This window comes from Melanerpes formicivorus, unplaced genomic scaffold (genome assembly GCF_026170545.1).
Source record: "Melanerpes formicivorus ecotype bairdi unplaced genomic scaffold, bMelFor1.0.p_v2 SCAF_66, whole genome shotgun sequence".
NCBI lineage: Eukaryota > Metazoa > Chordata > Aves > Piciformes > Picidae > Melanerpes > Melanerpes formicivorus.
The window spans coordinates 604,120-622,099 of record NW_027142418.1 but is presented as its reverse complement, the minus strand read 5'-3'; the positions used below and the strand labels follow the sequence as shown (position 1 = coordinate 622,099).

The window sequence follows — 17,980 nt, the reverse complement described above, 5'->3', positions numbered from 1 at the left end:
TCAGGCTACAGTGATGCTGAAGCCCAAGGAAAATCCTTTATTCCACAAACAGTACAAAGGAAAAGTGAGTACTGGACATAGAATCGTAGAAACCTTCCAGTTGGAAAAGACCTTCAAGACCATCATCAAGTCCAACCATTGCCTAAGTCCCAGGGAACAGATCAAACCCAGATCTCGCAGAACACAGTGAATTGTGTTCAAGTTTGATGGAGCCTGTAAGCAGGGCAAGACACTGGGCCAAACTCTCACCATCTCTCTTTAACAACACGCTGCTGCTTTGCCTGCTGATAGAGTCCTGGCCTCTCACTGGAAGAGTCAAGCTCCCCAAAGGGCTGGTTTGCCTTCAGCAAACACAGATTCAGAGTAGTTCTGAAAATCCAGCACAACTTTTCCCAACAGCTCTCAAACAAGCGAAAAATCCTAGGGAAACCTCCACTCGTGGCACAGACTCAGGACCCTGAGCAGTGGGGACATGGCACCCAGCGGCCTGCACTGGGCTGGCACCTCCCAGCCCCGCAGGGCTCTCTCTCTAGCACTTGCTCCTCCTGCTCAAGCGTGCAGCAAAGATCATAGAACTACAGAATGGTTTGGGTTGGAAGGGACCCTAAAGATCACTGAGTTCCAAGCCCTCTGCCATGGGCAGGGACACCTCCCACAGCCCAGGCTCCTCAAAGCCTTGTCTAACCTGGTGAGATGTAGATGTGTTCAGCACTTAATCTGAACATGTGGCTCTGCCTGCATCACCCCCTAGTCCTTGCAGAGGGGATGCAGCACAGGCCAGCTGCATTCACATCACCATCAGCATTTAGCACTACTTTTCCTGTGGCACATAGTCACGGCTGCTCTGGATAGCAGCTCGAGGGAACCACCAGCTGAACATCCTTCCAGCAGCAGTCCCAGCCCAGCTGCACTTAGGGAACAATGGGGCCACATGCAGCCCCATCTTCACCCCTCCTCAGGCACACTACCAACCAGCTGGACCCACTGGGGAAACCAGCTGAAATAACCTCCCAAACCTACAAGCGATTCAGCTGTGGAGCACGGCCTAGCAACTCAAGCAACAGGCTGGATGTGAAACCAAGCAGCAGTGACTTTGGATGGCTGTGTCAAGGTTAAGTGCCTGCAGATCAGTCCACCTCCTGGCACGACTCAGAAACGGGGGGAGTGCAAATCTCCTCTCCGAACACGGTGCCCAGAAGAAGCCAAGAAGAGAGCATATGGGCTGAGAACAGAAAGCAATTAGTCGTGCTGAGTTCTTTAGCGTTGGGCAGCTTCACCACTTGAAGGGTTTACATCTTCCCTTGGTTTCATTCACAATGTCCATGCTCCCAGCCTGGGTTTTGCATCGCTCTGAACAGCAATTCTGTGAAAGACTAATGAAATGACTTCTGGGAATTACACGTGCAGAGGAAGGAACTACTGTGGCCCTTAGCATGCCAAAGGGGGAAATCTGTCAACTGAGAGTTTCCCCTCCAAGTTCTCAGAAAAGAAAAGGAAAAAAAAAATCCCTGGGTGCAAAATTGTCTCAGGACTTCAAGAGTGGTTAAAAACTTGCATGATAAAAACTCAGTACGCCTCGCAGGGAACAGCAGCTTTCAAGAGCCTGAGTGCTTGGACTTCTAGGGCCCTCTGACCAAAAAGGAAAAATGAAGAGGATTCTATAAAATACTGTTTATTCATCAGATTGGGAGCAGTGTGCTTTGAGTGGTCTGGTGTGCCTTTGGTCTGTACCACTGGGATAATGCTGAGCAATGCAGAACTCCCACGGGAGAGCCAATCTCAATGCAAATGAACAGTCTGGTAACCAAACATCTTCTCGAGAACACTCTCAGCCTTCCTAAGGTTGTATGCAAGTGGCCTATAGTACCTGTTCAGCACAACATATCTTTATTGTACAAGCAAAATCTGTTTGCCTAAAAAGCAGCATATGTGTGATTGAGTGGGGGGGAAAAAAACAACACCAAAGAGTCCTAATTGTTCAATTTCATAGCTTGGTATCGATTGGTGGAATTGCCAATTACTTTAGGAGTCGTACAAATACGGCACAAAAATAGCAGGTGCACAGTGGTTGGACACACAAAAAAGTTCCTGGATCCCAGCAATCCATTTCCAAGGATCAGCTGAAAAATCTGATATAGCTTTTGTTACTGATTTATGCTTTGATGAACTGCTAATTGACTTCATCTCTGAGGTCACATAAGGTCATAAGAAAATAAGCTGAGTAAAGTGCTTCAGCCAGCTCAGCTTACACACACAACAAAAATGGATGGCACTCTCCCTGGGAGTAACCAGATCTCCCTGCTGCTTGTGAGCATAGAAAAAATATCTCTCAGCTGGGGTAATTGAAGTGGATGCCCGGGGAAAAGCCCCACCTAGGAGATAGGTTTTTGGAAGAACTAGCTGGAGCACTGTTTCCTCAGCATTTCCACATGCAAAGAGCAGGGGAGGGGGGGAAGAAATCAAAGAAAAACAGAGTGGATATAAATAGTACTGTATATCGTGTTAATACAGCCCTTGGATGGAAGTTATACCCTTCAGTGACCTTCTAGTATTGTATCAGCTTGCTACATGCATGTCTTCAGAGTCCAAACATGTGTGAAAGAGACCATTCGTCTAGAGAAGGGTGGGTTTCGTTTTGGTGCCGCTGGAGCTGGGACAGCAGACAAGGTCTATTTGCCACATCGCAAATAAAGTTAACTTCAACATAAAGCACAAAGTACAGATGCTTTGGTAAGTCCAGGATAAAATTTTACCATAAGGCTAATAATAATAATAATAATAATAAATGATGAGATCTTCCACACATGCTTTTGGTGCCCAGGCATGAGCCAAAAGCAGTGCAAAAAACAAAAAGCTTCCGTATGGCAAATGAAATCGGAACTGAGGTGTGGGGATGAGGGTTACTCAAAAGAACGAGGGGAACAACAGAAAGAAAAGATGGGTCAGAAAAAAAGGGGCATCCTGCCAAACATGTCAGAGATATATAACACATGGGTTTGGAAAAGGGAGGAAGGAGGGGGCGGGGGGGTGGGGGGGCTAAAAGAAAGATGGACCGTGATAAAATACAAAAGAACAAATACAAACAGATGGACAAAGACACAGGTCCACTGAGGAATCTGGTACGAGGTTTGCTACTAGATTTATAGGTCACTCTCTCAGACGTTTGGTGGAAAACCGTCCAGCCTGCAAATGAATATAAAGGGAAGAAAACAAAGACACTTATAAAGTACAAGTAGCTGTGATCAGATGTCCTATACCATCAGTCAAATCAGCTTTGTCAGTTAAACATCCACACCTCCATTTTAACTTTGCCAAGAGGAGTAAGTTCATTGACCATACACAAAGGATGTAATAACAGCAGAAGAGAACAGATAGGTATTTTGCAGATTAGTTTGGCAGGATGTGCAATGAGAGGAAGGTATTTTAATCATCGTTATAACTTCCACTATGCATGGCAACAAGGTCAGTCAAAGCCTACAGAGCTGTGCAATACACAGAGGCACCAGAGGTCGGGACTGGGGAACACAGCCAATCTACAGCCATTTAGCTGGGACTCCCAGTCCCACACAGAATTAACTCCTTAGATAAAGGAAACAGGACTCGCTTCTTGGGGCTTGCTTTTTTTTCTCTTTTTCCTTTGCTTTTTCTCTCCCCCAGCCCCCAGCCCAGGATGGTTTGGTAGTTTATAGTGAGGAACTCTGGGTCTACCAGCAGCATGGGGCTAGAAAGCAAACCCCAAATGCAGTAAAGGAGACAATCTGATATCCCTCCGTTTGGTTTTTCTTTTTTTCCTAAGAAATCTCAGGCAGACTCCAGAAGAGGTTTTAGTATAAAGCCACTGCTGGCAAAAGTAAAAGGTCTTTCCCTCCTAGCAATTAGCATCCCTTCTTGGGTGTTGACTCAACACCTGCTAAGATAATTTACTTTTGTTCTTCTGACAACAGTGCAAGGATCTCTTTAAAGATAAGGCAGTAATTTGGATTGTCAAAGGCTCCTACATCCCTAGAAGTGAAATCCACTCCTAAGAAGTTCAAGCACAGGGGAAGTGAGCTAATTCCAGCATGTGCTGGAAGACTTCTCCAACAGCTGGTAGTTAAAAATCACCTTGGCCAGAGCTTGCGTTCACATCACCTCCTTCGGGGCCTAGGCCGGAGCAGATGTCAGAAGACAAGGAGGCTTTGACAGAGCAGGGCTGCTGCGTCTGCACAGCCTTCCCGAAGCTGGCCGAGGCAGGGGACGCTACTGCTGCTGCTTCGGGGGATCCAGGCTGAGCTTTAGCTGTTTCTTTCTGGGGTGAGTCTTTAGAATCTGAGAGATTACCTGCAAGAGCAAATAAACAACAGGCATGCAACAGCAGAAGCTAGGAAAACAGGGAGCCCAAGGGAGCCCAAGGGCCTGTCTCCAAACGGCGGTCGCTGTGGCTGCCAGAGGAGCAGCAGCCTGCAGCTCTGCAGCACTGGACACAACACAGACTCCACAGCCAGCCTGCACCTCAAAATCAGCTGCACAGGCCGACCTCCTTTCTCCAAGAAGATTATAGAGGAGCTTTGATATTTGGACTAGATGTTCTCCAGAGGTCCCTCCCAACCCCTACTGTTCTGAGCCTCTGATTTTTGCAGTTTCTTGTTCTGCATTTCCAGAGAGGCTGGAGTTAGGAGCTCACGTGCTCACTGCTGAAAGAAAGTGAGGGCTGCAGAAGTGCCTGAGTAGGAGGGAGGCACAGAGTGACTGAACAGAACACGTAGGTTTGCTCTCAACATGAAAGGTGAAAGCAAGCAAATGGAGAGAAACAAAAAGCTGCTGCAAAGACACGAGGAACATTTTATTTATAGCTATCTATAGATAGATCCAGGTCTGTACATAAATATCTGTCCTGTAGATTTATCTGCATGGCTGTGTCAGGTGAAGAGGCTTTACCACCAGCATACCTTTGGAAGCAGTTGTTACATGGATTTATCAGCAAAAACAGCTAAAAGTGGAAATGATAATCACACCAGCAACTGTGTCAGAAACTGCCTGCCCTTGATCCCTAAGAAAGGGCCTAGAGAAGCCCAATCATCAGGAATCTACATAGTCGAGGTTGAGAAGACTCAGGCATAGACACAGGCATTAAAAAAGATGTGAACTTTACACAGTGCCTCAAAAAACTGGCCAATGACACAGGAGAAATGAAAGCAAATGTGCACCACAGTGGCAGCCTGCCTGCTGAGCAGATTTCTGCTCTCTAACTGAAGGTGGCAAGCAAATGAAAAAAAAATGGGGGGGGGAAGAACTGGGACATTTTATGCATAAATGAGCTTAAATTCTTTGGACTAGGGTAGCACACTGATATGAGCCAACATCTATGAATGGAGACAGATATGGGGTTTGTGCACTGAGACTGAGGGGAAAATGGCCAGGGAGAAGCCAAGAACAACCTGGGAAATGAGCAGAGCAAGGATAACAGACATGCAGGTAACTCATCACATGAGAGCAGGTAAAGCCTGTTCACATCAGCCAAGCTCCAGAGTGGAATGCATCCATTGCTCCAGTTACTGAATGTCTTGCCTCTGAATCTTTACCTTTCCTATCTCAGCTGAAACTCCTAACTAAAAGCAAACCCCTCCCAAACACTTTGTCTATAATTAAGATTGTTGCAAGGAAATCCGAAGCGGGCCTACCATGCAGTGACTTTGCAAACCAGCTACTAGGTTTGAAAGACAGGGTTAGTGCTGGAATTGCTGCTTCTCCCCTGGAAACCAGCAGCAACTGGAAGGCAAAATGTTCATATACTACTCCACATTTTGCTGAAGAAATAGGTACTGGGATACATCAACACTCCCAGCTGGATCATATCTTTCTACTTTCCAAAGACTGCACTGGGGTCTGAACAATCCCAAACCACTTCAGCTAGCCAAAGCATCCATCAGTTTTGTAACTCTTTATACCTCCCATCCTTTGGGGGGAGCAAATGCAATCCAGTCATATTTATATGGCATCTTGTAGGAAAACATAAACCACCACAAGAAGATACAGCACCTAATCAGTAGAGGATAGCAGCACCTCAGAAGTGAATACAAACATCAATACGTTGCACTGGGAGAAGGTATGAGAAAATGCAACCAGGCTGTATTCCAAACTGAAGTGGAACCTTGCTTGTCTGCCGGGCACTGTAACTGCTGCAGAGGTGGTATGGATGGTTCAGCACTGGGCAGCTGCAGTGTGCCTGTGCCACTTCAAAGCCAGTTTGCAGTAGGTAAACCTGAGTCAGGATATCAAACCCAACGCAAACCCAGAGCCTTTCCGGCACTCTCTGCTCCTACGCAACATAACCCCAACTGACACAAGCAACAGGAGTACCGAAAGCAGCCCAGTGTACCTACTTGTGCTTGATGTTCCACTCCTGAGCTGTTGGACCAGAGGGTTTAAGAGTTTTCCACCTTTCAACTTGTTTTTGCTGGTTCTTCGGCGCCGGCCGCTCGGCGGGGCCGAGTGCAGGAAGCCCAGGTTGGGAGGCAGAGGCTTCCCCAGCCGAATGTACAGCGCCTCGATCTCGTTCTTCTGCTGAGTCTGAAGCTCAGCAATTTCTTTCATATGCCTAGACACAAAACCAAAGCATTCTGCAGGGGATGTATTTGATAGAGCATCACATCACATCACGAAAAAAATAAGAGACACAAAAGAGTCTTTGGTTATCGAATAATCAAATGCTCCCCCAAAAGCTCCTGAAGTTGTACCAATCTGCTTGGCAGATGTGGTGACTGACGTCTCAAACACTCATTTTAAGACAGAATCCTAGGCAGTTAAAGTGTAAAAACCCCTGATTTTGAGAGGAGATCTGTCTGCAACTCCAAACTACTTCAGAATTCCTCTCTGCAAACCAGTGGCTTCAAAAAAGTTACCTCTTGAGGCATATGCATCAGTCTGAGGTTTTATGTGATGAAAAGCAGAAGTGCTTTCCATAAAGCCCCCATTAGCACATGAGTCATTACCTCATTAGTGATGCCAGCGAGTCAGGGCAAAGGTTTTGTGTTAGTGCAGTTATGTCTGAAAAGGCTGCACCACCTGTGCTCAGTAATACCTTTACAGCTCCACACAGCTCCCAACGCTGTGGTTAGAATAGAATAGCAGACCAGACCAGGTTGGAAAAGACCTTTGAGATCATCAAGTCCAACCCACCACCCAACGCCATCTAATCAACTAAGCCATGGCACCAAGTGCCACATCCAATCTCTTAAACACCTCCAGTGATGGTGACTCCACCACCTCCCTGGGCAGCCCATTCCAATGGCCAATCACTCTTTCTGTGAACAACAGCTTCCTAACATCCAGCCTAAACCTCTCCTGGCACAGCTTGAGATTGTGTCCTCTTGTTCTGTTGGTGGTTGCCTGGAAGAAGAAACCAACCCCCATGTGGCTACAACCTTCCTTCAGATAGTTGTATATGGCAATAAGGCCTCCTCTGAGCCTCCTCCTCCTCTCCAGGCTAAGCAACCCCAGCTCCCTCAGCCTCTCCTCATAGGGCTTGTGCTCCAAACCCCTCCCCAGCTTTGTTGCCCTTCTCTGGAAGGGCAACATGTGGTTAAATCACATGGAATGCTGGCATTTACCCATCAGCTGCCACAAAGAGAGAAAATGCTTGAAGGTAAAGAAGCTAACTCTCAGGACTGGTGGCACAGGCTCACCCAGCCTCCTGCCAAGGCTGGACTGGTGACTCCATGTGAGATCTGATGGAGGTAAAGCAAGGGGCTGACCTGCCTAACAGGTAGAGTTGCAGAACTGTTTTAGGCAGACAAGCCCTTTAATGATAATAGTAATAAACAACCAGGTTGGAAGAGACCTTCAAGATTATCATGTCTAAGGTCATTGAATCCAACCGTTCTCTAACCCTGCCAAGTCTGGTGCTAAACCATGGCCCTCAGCACCACATCTGTGTCTTTGAAACACCTCCAGGGATGGGGTTCCAACCACCTCCATGGGCAGCCTGTTCTGGTGTGAGAACCCTTTCAGTCAAGAAGTTTCTTCTAATGTCAAACCTACACCTCCCCTGCGGCAAGTTGAGGCCATTTTCTCTTGTCCTGTCCCTTGTTACTAGGGAGAAGAGGCCAATTCCCACCTCACTCCAACCTCCCTCAGGTTTTCCCCCCACTAAACACTACCAGTTCCCCTAGAAGCCCTGTTCTCCAGAACCATCACCAGCTTCACTGCCCTTCTCTGGACCTGCTCCAGCAACTCAAGGTCCTTGCAGCAAGGGCCCCAAAACTGAACCCAGTACCCAAGGCATGGCCTCACCAGTGCCCAGTCCAGGAGGACAATCACTTCCCTGCTCCTGCTGACCACACTATTGCTGATCCAGGCCAGGATGCTGGTGGCCTTCTTGGCCACCTGAGCACACGCTGGCTCCAATTCAGCTGGCTGCTGATCCACACCCCTACTGGGCAGTCACCAGCCGCTCTTGCACAAGCCTGGAGCGTTCATGGGGTTGTTGTGACCCAAGTGCAGGAGCTGGCCCGTGGCCTTGTGAAATCTCATGCAATACTAGCTCAGACAGTAGCTTATTTACTGTAAGAAAGAGTCTGAGTAGGGGTGGGTCTGTAGACCTGATAGTCTAAAGCAGCCTTGCAGAGAAGGGTGTGAAGAGAACACTGCAGCAGCTGTCCATGCAGCCAGGCAGGTTATTTTATGCCATCTTAAGTAATGTCCACACAGAAACCTGCTCTCACACACACTGTGGGTGCCACTGCATAGCTACCATAGCAACATGGCTATTCAGTAGGAAACTGGACACAGCAGCAGCAAATGTTGTTACTGAGTTGTTCTTCTAGATGGAATTGACACAGTGATGCACAAAAAGATAGGGCATGACAGGGGGGAATGTCCTGGCAATGCCTACTTTGAACCACTTTACTCATTCCAGCTCAAAACCACCCATGTGCTCATCTGTGCCAGGTTATACCCATCCTGGAGGGGGCTGAAAAGCACCCAGTCCCCAAGTGGACAAAAGAAACCTGATCCAGGTGGGCAGAGAGAGAGATTTGGTTTTCCCCCTCCCAGGACAAGGGGTTCCCTGGGTCAAAGGTCTATTCCACTTCCCCCTCCTGTCCAGTAAAGCCTATTTAACTGGGGCCATTTTCTTGGATCATTCTCTTTCCCCTGCACATCGACTGCTCCACAGACCTCTCGGGAATCCAATGCCAGCTGGGCCTGGGTTTGTATATTTTTCCTTTTACCCTTTTCCTTATACCTTTGTAACTTTCCCTGTTCCTCTAAGGCTACATATACCTTGTTGAAAATTTACCCTTTTAATTCCAATTGATTCCAGACCATTTCTTTCGTGATTTTTAACTCTCCTTTCTCCTCCCTGATTCACTTTTACCTTACTGGGAAAAAAAGGGAGAGGGGAAGCAAGTTAAATCTGTTCCCTTTGGGCTTTGGGACTCTGGGGAAAGGTTCAGCTACAACATCATCGTGTGTGGAGGTGCTGCCCGCACCCCAGCAGCACCCCACAGCCCTGCTGGCAATCCTGACGTACTTCTCTCTCAGGTTTTGCAGTTCCTTCTTCATGTCTGCGTCCTCGAACTCCGAGTCGTTGTCACTGCTCATGTAGGATGACTGGGAGTGGAAGGAGGTGATGTTGATGGTGGGGATCTTGGCGGCTGGGCCGCCGGGCGGCTCGGGCGCCGCGGTGCCAGCTTTGCCGGACCTCTGCAGGAAGGCAGCTGCCTTCTTAATCAAGTCCGTGGCTGCGCTGCTGCTCGGGGGGGACAGCTGGGCAGCGGCGGCCGGCTGCCGGCGGAAGGGCTCCTCAGCAGAGTCACTTGAAGCCTGGTCGCAGAGGACATCCACAGAGGAGGCTGTCTGCACCCTCCGGACAGCTGTCTTCAGGTCGGGGCTGGAGGGCAGCTCATCCAAGTAGACGTCCGGGGGTGCCGAGAACCGCAAGCAGTGCGGCGCTGTTAGAGTCAACTCATCCTGCGTGCTGATCACTGAAAACCTGCCAATAGTTTTGGCTGGGGTTCCACTCTCATGCGTTTGAGCCCGTTTTCCATAGGAACCAGAGTCTAGAGAGTCATCCCTCTGAAGGTTATTTATCACCCCATCTGCTGTAGGTGTCTGCATCGCATTATCTGTGCGTGCAGACGAAGTCACAGTCTCTGCCTTCTCGCTCCTTTTAGAGCTTCCCATCTGTTGAGCTATGCTTGGCAACGTAGGTGCAACCTGAAGGAAATAATGGAGATTAGTTTTGAAAGGAGCTGTAGCCATCAAGCATAAAACTACTCCTGGTTTCTGGTTACCTGAAGGAGGCCTTTAGTTGTAGCAGCGGGAGCTGAAGTGATGCTTGCAGCAGAACCTGGTTTACAAGTTGGAAATAGAAATTAAAATTCATGTCTGGAATGCTGTAGTATAATAAAAGTCAACATCTTTACTGTGCTAAACTGAAGCATGATGAAGTGGAGCACTGAAGAATAATGTAAATAGTCTCTGTAATACAGGATCTAGAATCTTAGAATCACTTTGCTTGGGAGAGACCTTTAAGCTCATCTAGTCCAACCATTAACCCAGCACTGCCAGGTCACCGCTGAACCACATCCCTCAGCACCACACCTGTTTAGCTTTAAGTCTTTCCAGGGATGGGGACTTCACCACTGCCCTGGGCAGCTTGATCCAGGGCCTGACAATCCCCTTGGGGAAGAAGTTGTCCAACCTAAACCTTCCTTGGAGCAACTTGAGGCCATTCCACCTTGTCCTGTCATGAATGCAGGAGGCAGTATAAAATGCATGCAGGCAGCCTATTGATTTGGGGAATTTCATTACAACATGGAATATTTCTAAGGAGAGATGTGTAAGCAGAATGAAACCTGTATGGTACGTGAGGTCTGCATTACTGCGGTGTTCTTGGTGTCTTGGAAATGTAAATACCTTCAGCTGTTCTTGTGTACAAAGTGCTGCAGGAGACCACGCAGGGACTGGTATTGCACACCCTTTGTCTGATGGTGACACCAACAATTCAGAGTGCCCAAAATGATGCTAAATACACAGTGCTGAAAGGGGAAATTCTAAGCTCAAAAGATGGCCACTTGGATCACGTGAGAAGAGAAACAGTGGTGGCAGTAAGCAAGACGTGATCATTTCACACCCTGGAGACTGGGTTTGAAGCTAAACCACTAAACGGCAAAGCCTTCCAGAAAGCTGCTTTCTTGTGGCACGCTGTGCAGAGTGAACAGAAGGCAGAAATCTGTCACATCATAGTTCTGAGTTGGCGAAATGCATCACTGCTTGGTGGTATCCAAGATACACTCCTTTTACTAGAATGCTGTGTTCCACCTGCACATTCTCATCCACAGCGAGACAGGTCAGTGCAGGCCACCCAAAGCTCTCTCCTCTCACACCAGCCTCAAAGCAGTCTGTGTTCACCAGGACCAGAATGACCCATGTTGGCACACAAACCTAGTAGCCAGCTTTGCCACAACAATATCCAAAGAATATACAAGTCCTGCTCAAGCCCACCCATGACAGCAGGAGCAGTTTTGGGTTTCCCAGCCACTCAAACTTCCCATGACCTGCAAGACAGGTAAATGAGGAGTGCTTAATACCCAGCTTATTATGGCTCCTGCTATGTTATGCCAGAAAGTGCTGCAGTAGCTACAAGTGCCTCAAGAGAAGTGCTCTTTACTAGCTCTTTGTGGGACTTCTTCAAATGATTAGGGCAGTGGAACATCTTCCTTAGAGAAGAGCCTGAGGGAACGGAGGGCTCTGTAGCTTGTAGAGGAGGAGCCTGAGAGATGACCTCATTCATGTGGATAAAGATGTGCAAGGTGAGTGCCCAGAGAATGGAGTCAGGCTTTGCTTGGTATTGTCCAATGACAGCACAAGGGGCAGTGGTGGAAGCTGAGGCAGAGGAAGTTCCATGGAAACAGGAAGAAATATTTCTTCACTGTGAGGGTGACAGAGCCCTGGAACAGGCTGCCCGGGGGGTTGAGGAGTCTCCCTCTCTGGAGTTATTCAAGACCTGCCTGGATGTGTTCTCCTGAGATCTGCCCTGGGTGACCCTTCTCTGGCAGGGGGGTTGGGCTGGATGAGCTTTCAAGGTCCCTTCCAGCCCCTAACATTCTGTGAGTCTGTGAACATCTTGCAGGCTTCCCCCACAGGGGCTCTCCTCAACCATGTTATTTTTGTCACTGTGTGCTGATGAAATCCAGGAAATCTGAGGGACTTTCTGTTTGGACCTTCTAAGGGCACTGGAAATTTCTGATTGGGAAGGCATGCCCCATACCTCCAGCACAGACATGTAGTATGTACTGATGGTTCAAATAGATCCACCTGTAAGGCAACTTCTTTGCAGGAGGCTGGACACAAGTGAGGTGTTTCATATTCATTATATTACAAAGAGGATCAGAACAGCCTTTTGCTGGGCACTGCCCTGCAGCTAACTAGAAGGGACAGTGGAGAGGAGGACCAGACTCTAGCACATCCACCACTGCCATTCATCACTGAAAGGAGCATTACCTTTTCTGCTTGCTGACCCACCTCTTGCTTCTGAGGGATGAGCGCCCATGCCGGTGACCTCCGATGGTTCAAACTTTCAACACAAAGAGAAAAGAAAAAGGACTTTAGTCTCACACACAAAGCAGAGGCAGCACATTCTCCTTCCCTTTCTCCCTCTCTGCTCTCACACTATTGTGGAACACAACCACACCTCTGTGGAGGTGGCCTTCTAGCCTTTCCTTCAACTCCTCCATTCTTTTTTCCTCCCTTGGAAGAGAAAAAGCAGTGTCACAGAGGGAACTACAGCCTAAGCTGCTAAAGTCGGGCACTGGATTATCTGCATGTTCATTCTGGGGGGGTTGTTCTGGTTTGCTTTTCCAGACTGCACGTTCTTCATCTGGATCTCTGTCTGCAGAAATTCTGGGTCTCTCCTTTCTTATTGGCACAGATTTTCACAGGGCAAAGACAGACATAACACCTCTCACACAGAGCGAACTTCCTCTGCTGCAGAGTCATTTATCCTTGCACACAACATGCTCTCAAGAGTTACTCAAGTGCCGCCGTCTCTCCTGTAACACACAGCATCTTTCAAGCAGTTGGTACAGTTCATCCAGCTGACACTACCCGGAACAGCCTCATCCTTGCTAGTGGTGCTGCAATTATCTCCAGAAATGCTACTTTCCAAGATAGATATACGCTGATCTTCTAGCAGAAAGTGCTGCAAATCTGTTGAGTGTCATAAACTCGGGGTTTTATCTGAAAGAATGCAACACAGGTGCACAATCGAGACATGGAGTAGATAACAACCCAGACCACCTGCTCCAGCTTTCCTTAGAGGCTTCCCAGGGAAGTCTTGCTCTGCCAAGTTCAGAGGAAGACAAAAGAAATCATTACTGGAAGCAGAGCAAGCTTCTACCTACAGAGTTCCTTCCTTCAGCTGCAGCACTTGAAGAAAGCAAAGGCTCCTAAAGTGTTGGTGTCATTCAGGCTGGGATTCTAATCACTTATTAATTGATAGTGGAAAAAAACCACCATTCTGTTGAACTCCAACCACCCTACAGCCCTCACCTATTTCACACTGTGAAACTACAAACAAATGATCAGATTTCTGCCTGCTTTAGGAAAAGGAAGCAAGAGGAGGAGAATGATGTCAGATACTGTACCCCCTTGAAACCCTATGGCAAGGTTTGGCTTTCACTAAGAAGCATTTATGTAAAATGAGTCAGAGCGCACCTGACGGGAGCAGTTATAGAGGACTCGCAGGTTGGAAAGCAGTCAACAGACAAAAGGGTAATAAGAGCAGAAACAGAGAATGTGTAGAGAAGCAAGGGATCTGTGTGTCCTACCACAGGCTCAATGGTTCCGAGCTCTGCTTTGGTGCTGTCCCTAACGGCTGGGTTTGGGGGTACGAGGGGCAGGGTCGCTGCTGGACTAACCAGTGCTGGGTGGGGTGAGATCTCGGATGGTATGAGTGGCGCCGGCTGGGCCTCGGCAGCAGCCTTCACCTCCTGGCTGGTATCTGCAACACTATGGCCTGCTTCTCTCAACTCCAACGCCAACGTGGGAACTTGGTCTTCAGCAAAAGGCGGCAAGTGAAACTCACTGTCGCCCTGTTCTAACGGGACAGAGGTGTCTGGAGTGCCTGCTGATGCAGAAGAAGTAGGAACGTATTCCTGGTAAAGTAAATTGCGCAATTTCTCATCAAGGCTTTTTATCGTGTTGTCGACGAAGTCCACCCTGGGTGGCCCCTCTCCGTCGGACTCGGCGGTGCTGGGCTGCTGCTGCTGCTGCTGCAGCAGGCCGATGCCCGCGCAGGGCGCGGGCTGCGCCTGGGGCAGCGTCGCCTGCTGCTGGGGGGTGGCCGCCGGCACCTGCGTAGGGCTCTGGAGCTGAGAGCCCACCGGGGCGCGGGGCTCGGGCACGGCGGCCGCGGGGAAGGGCTGGCTGACGAAGGCGTGCTGCACCGCGCCGGGCGGGCCGGCCTCCGGCAGGTGAGGACCCTGCGCCGCGGGCTGCCGCTCCAGCACCACGGCGTCCGGGAGCGTAGGAAGCGGGCAGGGCTCCGGCGCCGGAGCCGGCGGCACCGCCTGGTGCGGCCCGACGCTGCAACACGCGATCTCCACCTCGGGCACGCAGCTGGCCTCGTCGGCCGGCGGCCGCTGCGGAGCGGGGGGAGCGGCGCAAGGCTCCTCCGGCACGGCAGCGCAGGGGGCGCCCGGCGGGGCGGGCAGCGCCGCCGCCAGCGGAGAAGGCTCCGCCCGGGTGCCGCCCGCGGCCGCCTGCTCCTGCGCGTTTGGAGCGCATCCCGGGAGTGCCGGAGCTGGGAACTCCACCTGGCTCGGTAAGCCGGCGGAAGGTGCTGCGGCAGGAGCTTGTGCCAGAGATGGAGAGGCTCCCATAGGGCTGTCACATACACCTGCTGGCAGGGGAAGCTGCTGAGCAGCTAGGACACCGGGTGGGTCTGTCACCACAGAGCTCGTCTGCTGCTCCTCCGACTGCTCCAGGTCTAGGAAGAACACAAACATCAGGAAAACTTCACTGAGCCACAAGGGGATGGAAGTCACAGCAGAACCCCCTGGCCAGCTGCAGCGATAACCACAGCTTGCCATAACCCAATGGTGCTTCCCGTCAGATAATAACTGTTACAGAAGGTCAGTTAGACCCCAAAACTGCAGACTATGCAAAAGTATTTCACTGCAAAGACACTGCATATTAAACCAGCAGTGACTGCAGCTTCAGCTGCCTAACAGCATAGCGCAGAGTTACAACACAGACTTTCCCAAAACTCAAATATTCCTAGTGTGGTTCAACAGCAGGAACACACTTAAAGTCCACAAACTCACAACATTCACCTTTGTCTTCCACCAGCTAAATGAGGCGAAACAATCAAAACTAAGGTGAGAAGAGATGACACAGCACCTTCAGAGAAGGAAACATTTTCTATCACATTTGTCAATACCTGGCCCTTCCGACTGCTGCTGTGTGCTCTGAGGTACTGGAGGAGAAAATTCTGGCACATCAGTAGTGGGGTTCTCCATAACAGGACAGATAATAAACCACCTTTTCCCAGTATGCAGGACTAGAGATGAAAAGAAAATCAAAATCAAAACCAAACATCATAGTTGCCATTCATTCCACATCATCTGACAACCCCCAGTCTTAATTTTCATGTTTAAGAAGAAAACCCCTTCTAACAGTAGTAGCCAAGATGGAATCAGTGGCTCCTGATTTGATTCTCTGCATTTCCAGAAGCAAGACAGTGATGCCTCCTGATCCTACCACATAGAATCACAGAACGGTCTGGGCTGGAAGGGACCTCCAAAGCTCTATCCAGTCCAACCCTCTGCAGTCACCAGGGGCATCCTCCACTGGATCAAGTTGCCCAGAGCCCTGTCCAGCCTCACCTTGAATATCTCCAGGCATGGAGCCTCAACCACCTCCCTGGGCAACCTGTGCCAGTGTTCCACCACCCTCCTGGTGCAGAACTTGTTCCTCACATCCAATCTCAATCTGCTCTGCTCTAGTTTGAAGCCATTGCCTCTTATTCTTGTATTCCCCTTCACACATTTTAAGCTGCTTTGTATTCAAGTGCTAATACTTTTAGAAGGGTGATACTTATATACACAAAAATGTTGTTAGCAGCACTGTGACAGTTTCCTCACAGTGAAAAATTTGTTCATTTGGTAGAGTTTATCCAGCTTAACTTTTCCACATTGGAAGCTTCTTAGCTATTATTTCCTTCCACATTTTATCTCATGTGTGAATGGCAAACCAGAACTATCCACACTTTGTAACTTTCATTAGTAGAAATAGAAATGTTATGCTAAAAAAGGTGCACTGAGAAAATTAGGTGGTATTTGCAGGCAACTAATAAATCAGATCCTTTGAGCAGAAAGTCTGATTTGGAATGTTCCCAGTTGCTGCACCTGTCAAAGAAGTCCTGATTCAGCCCTGTAAGCAGGGAGCACAGGGAGCACAATGCCACACGCAGCAAGAAGGATGTGGGAAATGATGCTTCCTTCCACAGTGGTTTTGGTTTCCCCACTAGTATGCTCAGAGAATCAAGGGCCAGTGCCCTTCCCTTCCATTTGCCTGTGAACCCCCTAAGATGTCATAGTGTTCATGGCCAAGACCTTCCCTGTAATACTGCAGCAGCTGAAGACCTCTGAGTTAGAGATCTCCACTGTGTAACTAACACAAACAGTTCACTTTCCCTTGCAAGTGTAGTTAAAGTTGTGAAAACAGTTTGCTTGCCTGCACCTTCCTGACTTCACTGCTTGTGTGATTCAGGACATCCCCAAACACCCCCAGAGGTTAGAAGCACCCAGGTTAGACCTCCCACCTCCCAGGGGCCTCTCATCTTTCTAGACCTATTTCCAGTCTCCACTAGCTGCTGGGTTTCTTCCTGACTCTAGCGAACTCCCGCAAGAACTCCTCACTGCCTTCAAAGCTTGAGGTGAAGTCTGGGTTCCAAGGCAGACTCACCATTCTGCTGGTACACAGGGGTCTTCATTTGAGACTGCCGCTTGTCCTGTTACAAAACAAAAGCAAAACCAAAGTAACAGAAGAATTAGTTGCCTCCTGGCCTGGATCACAAACAGAGTAGGGCAGGGACCTGGTGAGGCCACAGCTTGAGTCCTGGGTTCAGTTCTGGGAGCCACAGCATACAAAAGACATTGAGGGGCTGGAGGGTGTCCAGAGAACAGCAGTGAGGTTGCTGAGGGGTTTGGAGGGCATCATGTGAGGAGCAGATGAGGGAGCTGGGGGTGTTTAGTGTGGAGAAGAAGAGGCTGGGGGAAGACCTCATTGCTCTCTGCAGCTTCCTGAAAGGAGGTTGGACTGAGGGTGGTTTGGTCTCTTCTCCCAAGTAACTAATTACAGGAGAAGAGAAAACAGGTTTTGGTTGTGCCAGGGGAAGTTTAGGTTGAATATTTAGGAACGATTTCTTTGCTGCAAGAGTGGTCAGGGATTGGAACAGCCTGCCCAGGGAGGTGGTGGAGTCCCCATCCCTGGAGGTGTTCCAGAAGTGTGGAGATGTGGTGCTTCAGGATAATGCTTAGTAGTCACGGGAACTGGGTTATGGTTGGAGTCCATGATCTTTAAGGTCTTTTCCAACCTTAATGATTCTATGACTGAATAATCTTCCCAAGGAGCACTCTGAAGTCTAGTGGAGTAAAGGTCTGATTTCTCCAGCTATGAAAAAACTCATTTTTTTTGTCACAGGATGTGAAACTAAATTCCAGTAATTGACTGTCAAGAAAAAGGAATCCAACCAGAAATGCTTCTTTCACATTTCTTACCTCATTCATTTCCAGTCTGTCCGTATCTTGCTGAGGACTCGTTCCCTGATCAGAACTTCGTTCTCCCTCTGTATCTTCACTCAGCATATCTTCTGCTTTATCAATGATATCTTTCATCTGCTCAATGAATGTCTCCTTTTCGCTCTGCAGTATGAACTCGTTCTCTACCTACAGGGCCACACCAAAACACAGAGGACAAAGCAGTGTTTCAGTTG

At 49.0% G+C, this 17,980-nt stretch overlaps 1 protein-coding gene across 13 annotated transcripts in view; it reads right to left on the bottom strand.

Moving 5' to 3' along the window:
• The window catches only part of WNK2 (WNK lysine deficient protein kinase 2), a 134,705-nt gene that overhangs the window by 22,615 nt on the left and 94,110 nt on the right, over nt 1–17,980 (bottom strand). For 8 of the 13 annotated variants that reach the window (XM_068162602.1, XM_068162590.1, XM_068162601.1 and 5 more), the window contains 10 exons: nt 17,766–17,933; nt 16,951–16,996; nt 15,425–15,544; nt 13,902–14,971; nt 12,487–12,559; nt 10,275–10,330; nt 9,512–10,197; nt 6,363–6,577; nt 4,105–4,320; nt 3,085–3,183 (listed from right to left, as the gene is read on the bottom strand). In XM_068162602.1, coding sequence (XP_068018703.1) covers nt 3,085–3,183; nt 4,105–4,320; nt 6,363–6,577; nt 9,512–10,197; nt 10,275–10,330; nt 12,487–12,559; nt 13,902–14,971; nt 15,425–15,544; nt 16,951–16,996; nt 17,766–17,933 — 2,749 coding nt within the window. The remainder of the gene's footprint in view (nt 1–3,084; nt 3,184–4,104; nt 4,321–6,362; nt 6,578–9,511; nt 10,198–10,274; nt 10,331–12,486; nt 12,560–13,901; nt 14,972–15,424; nt 15,545–16,950; nt 16,997–17,765; nt 17,934–17,980) is intronic. The other 5 variants (XM_068162603.1, XM_068162594.1, XM_068162595.1 and 2 more) reach the window with 3 other exon arrangements.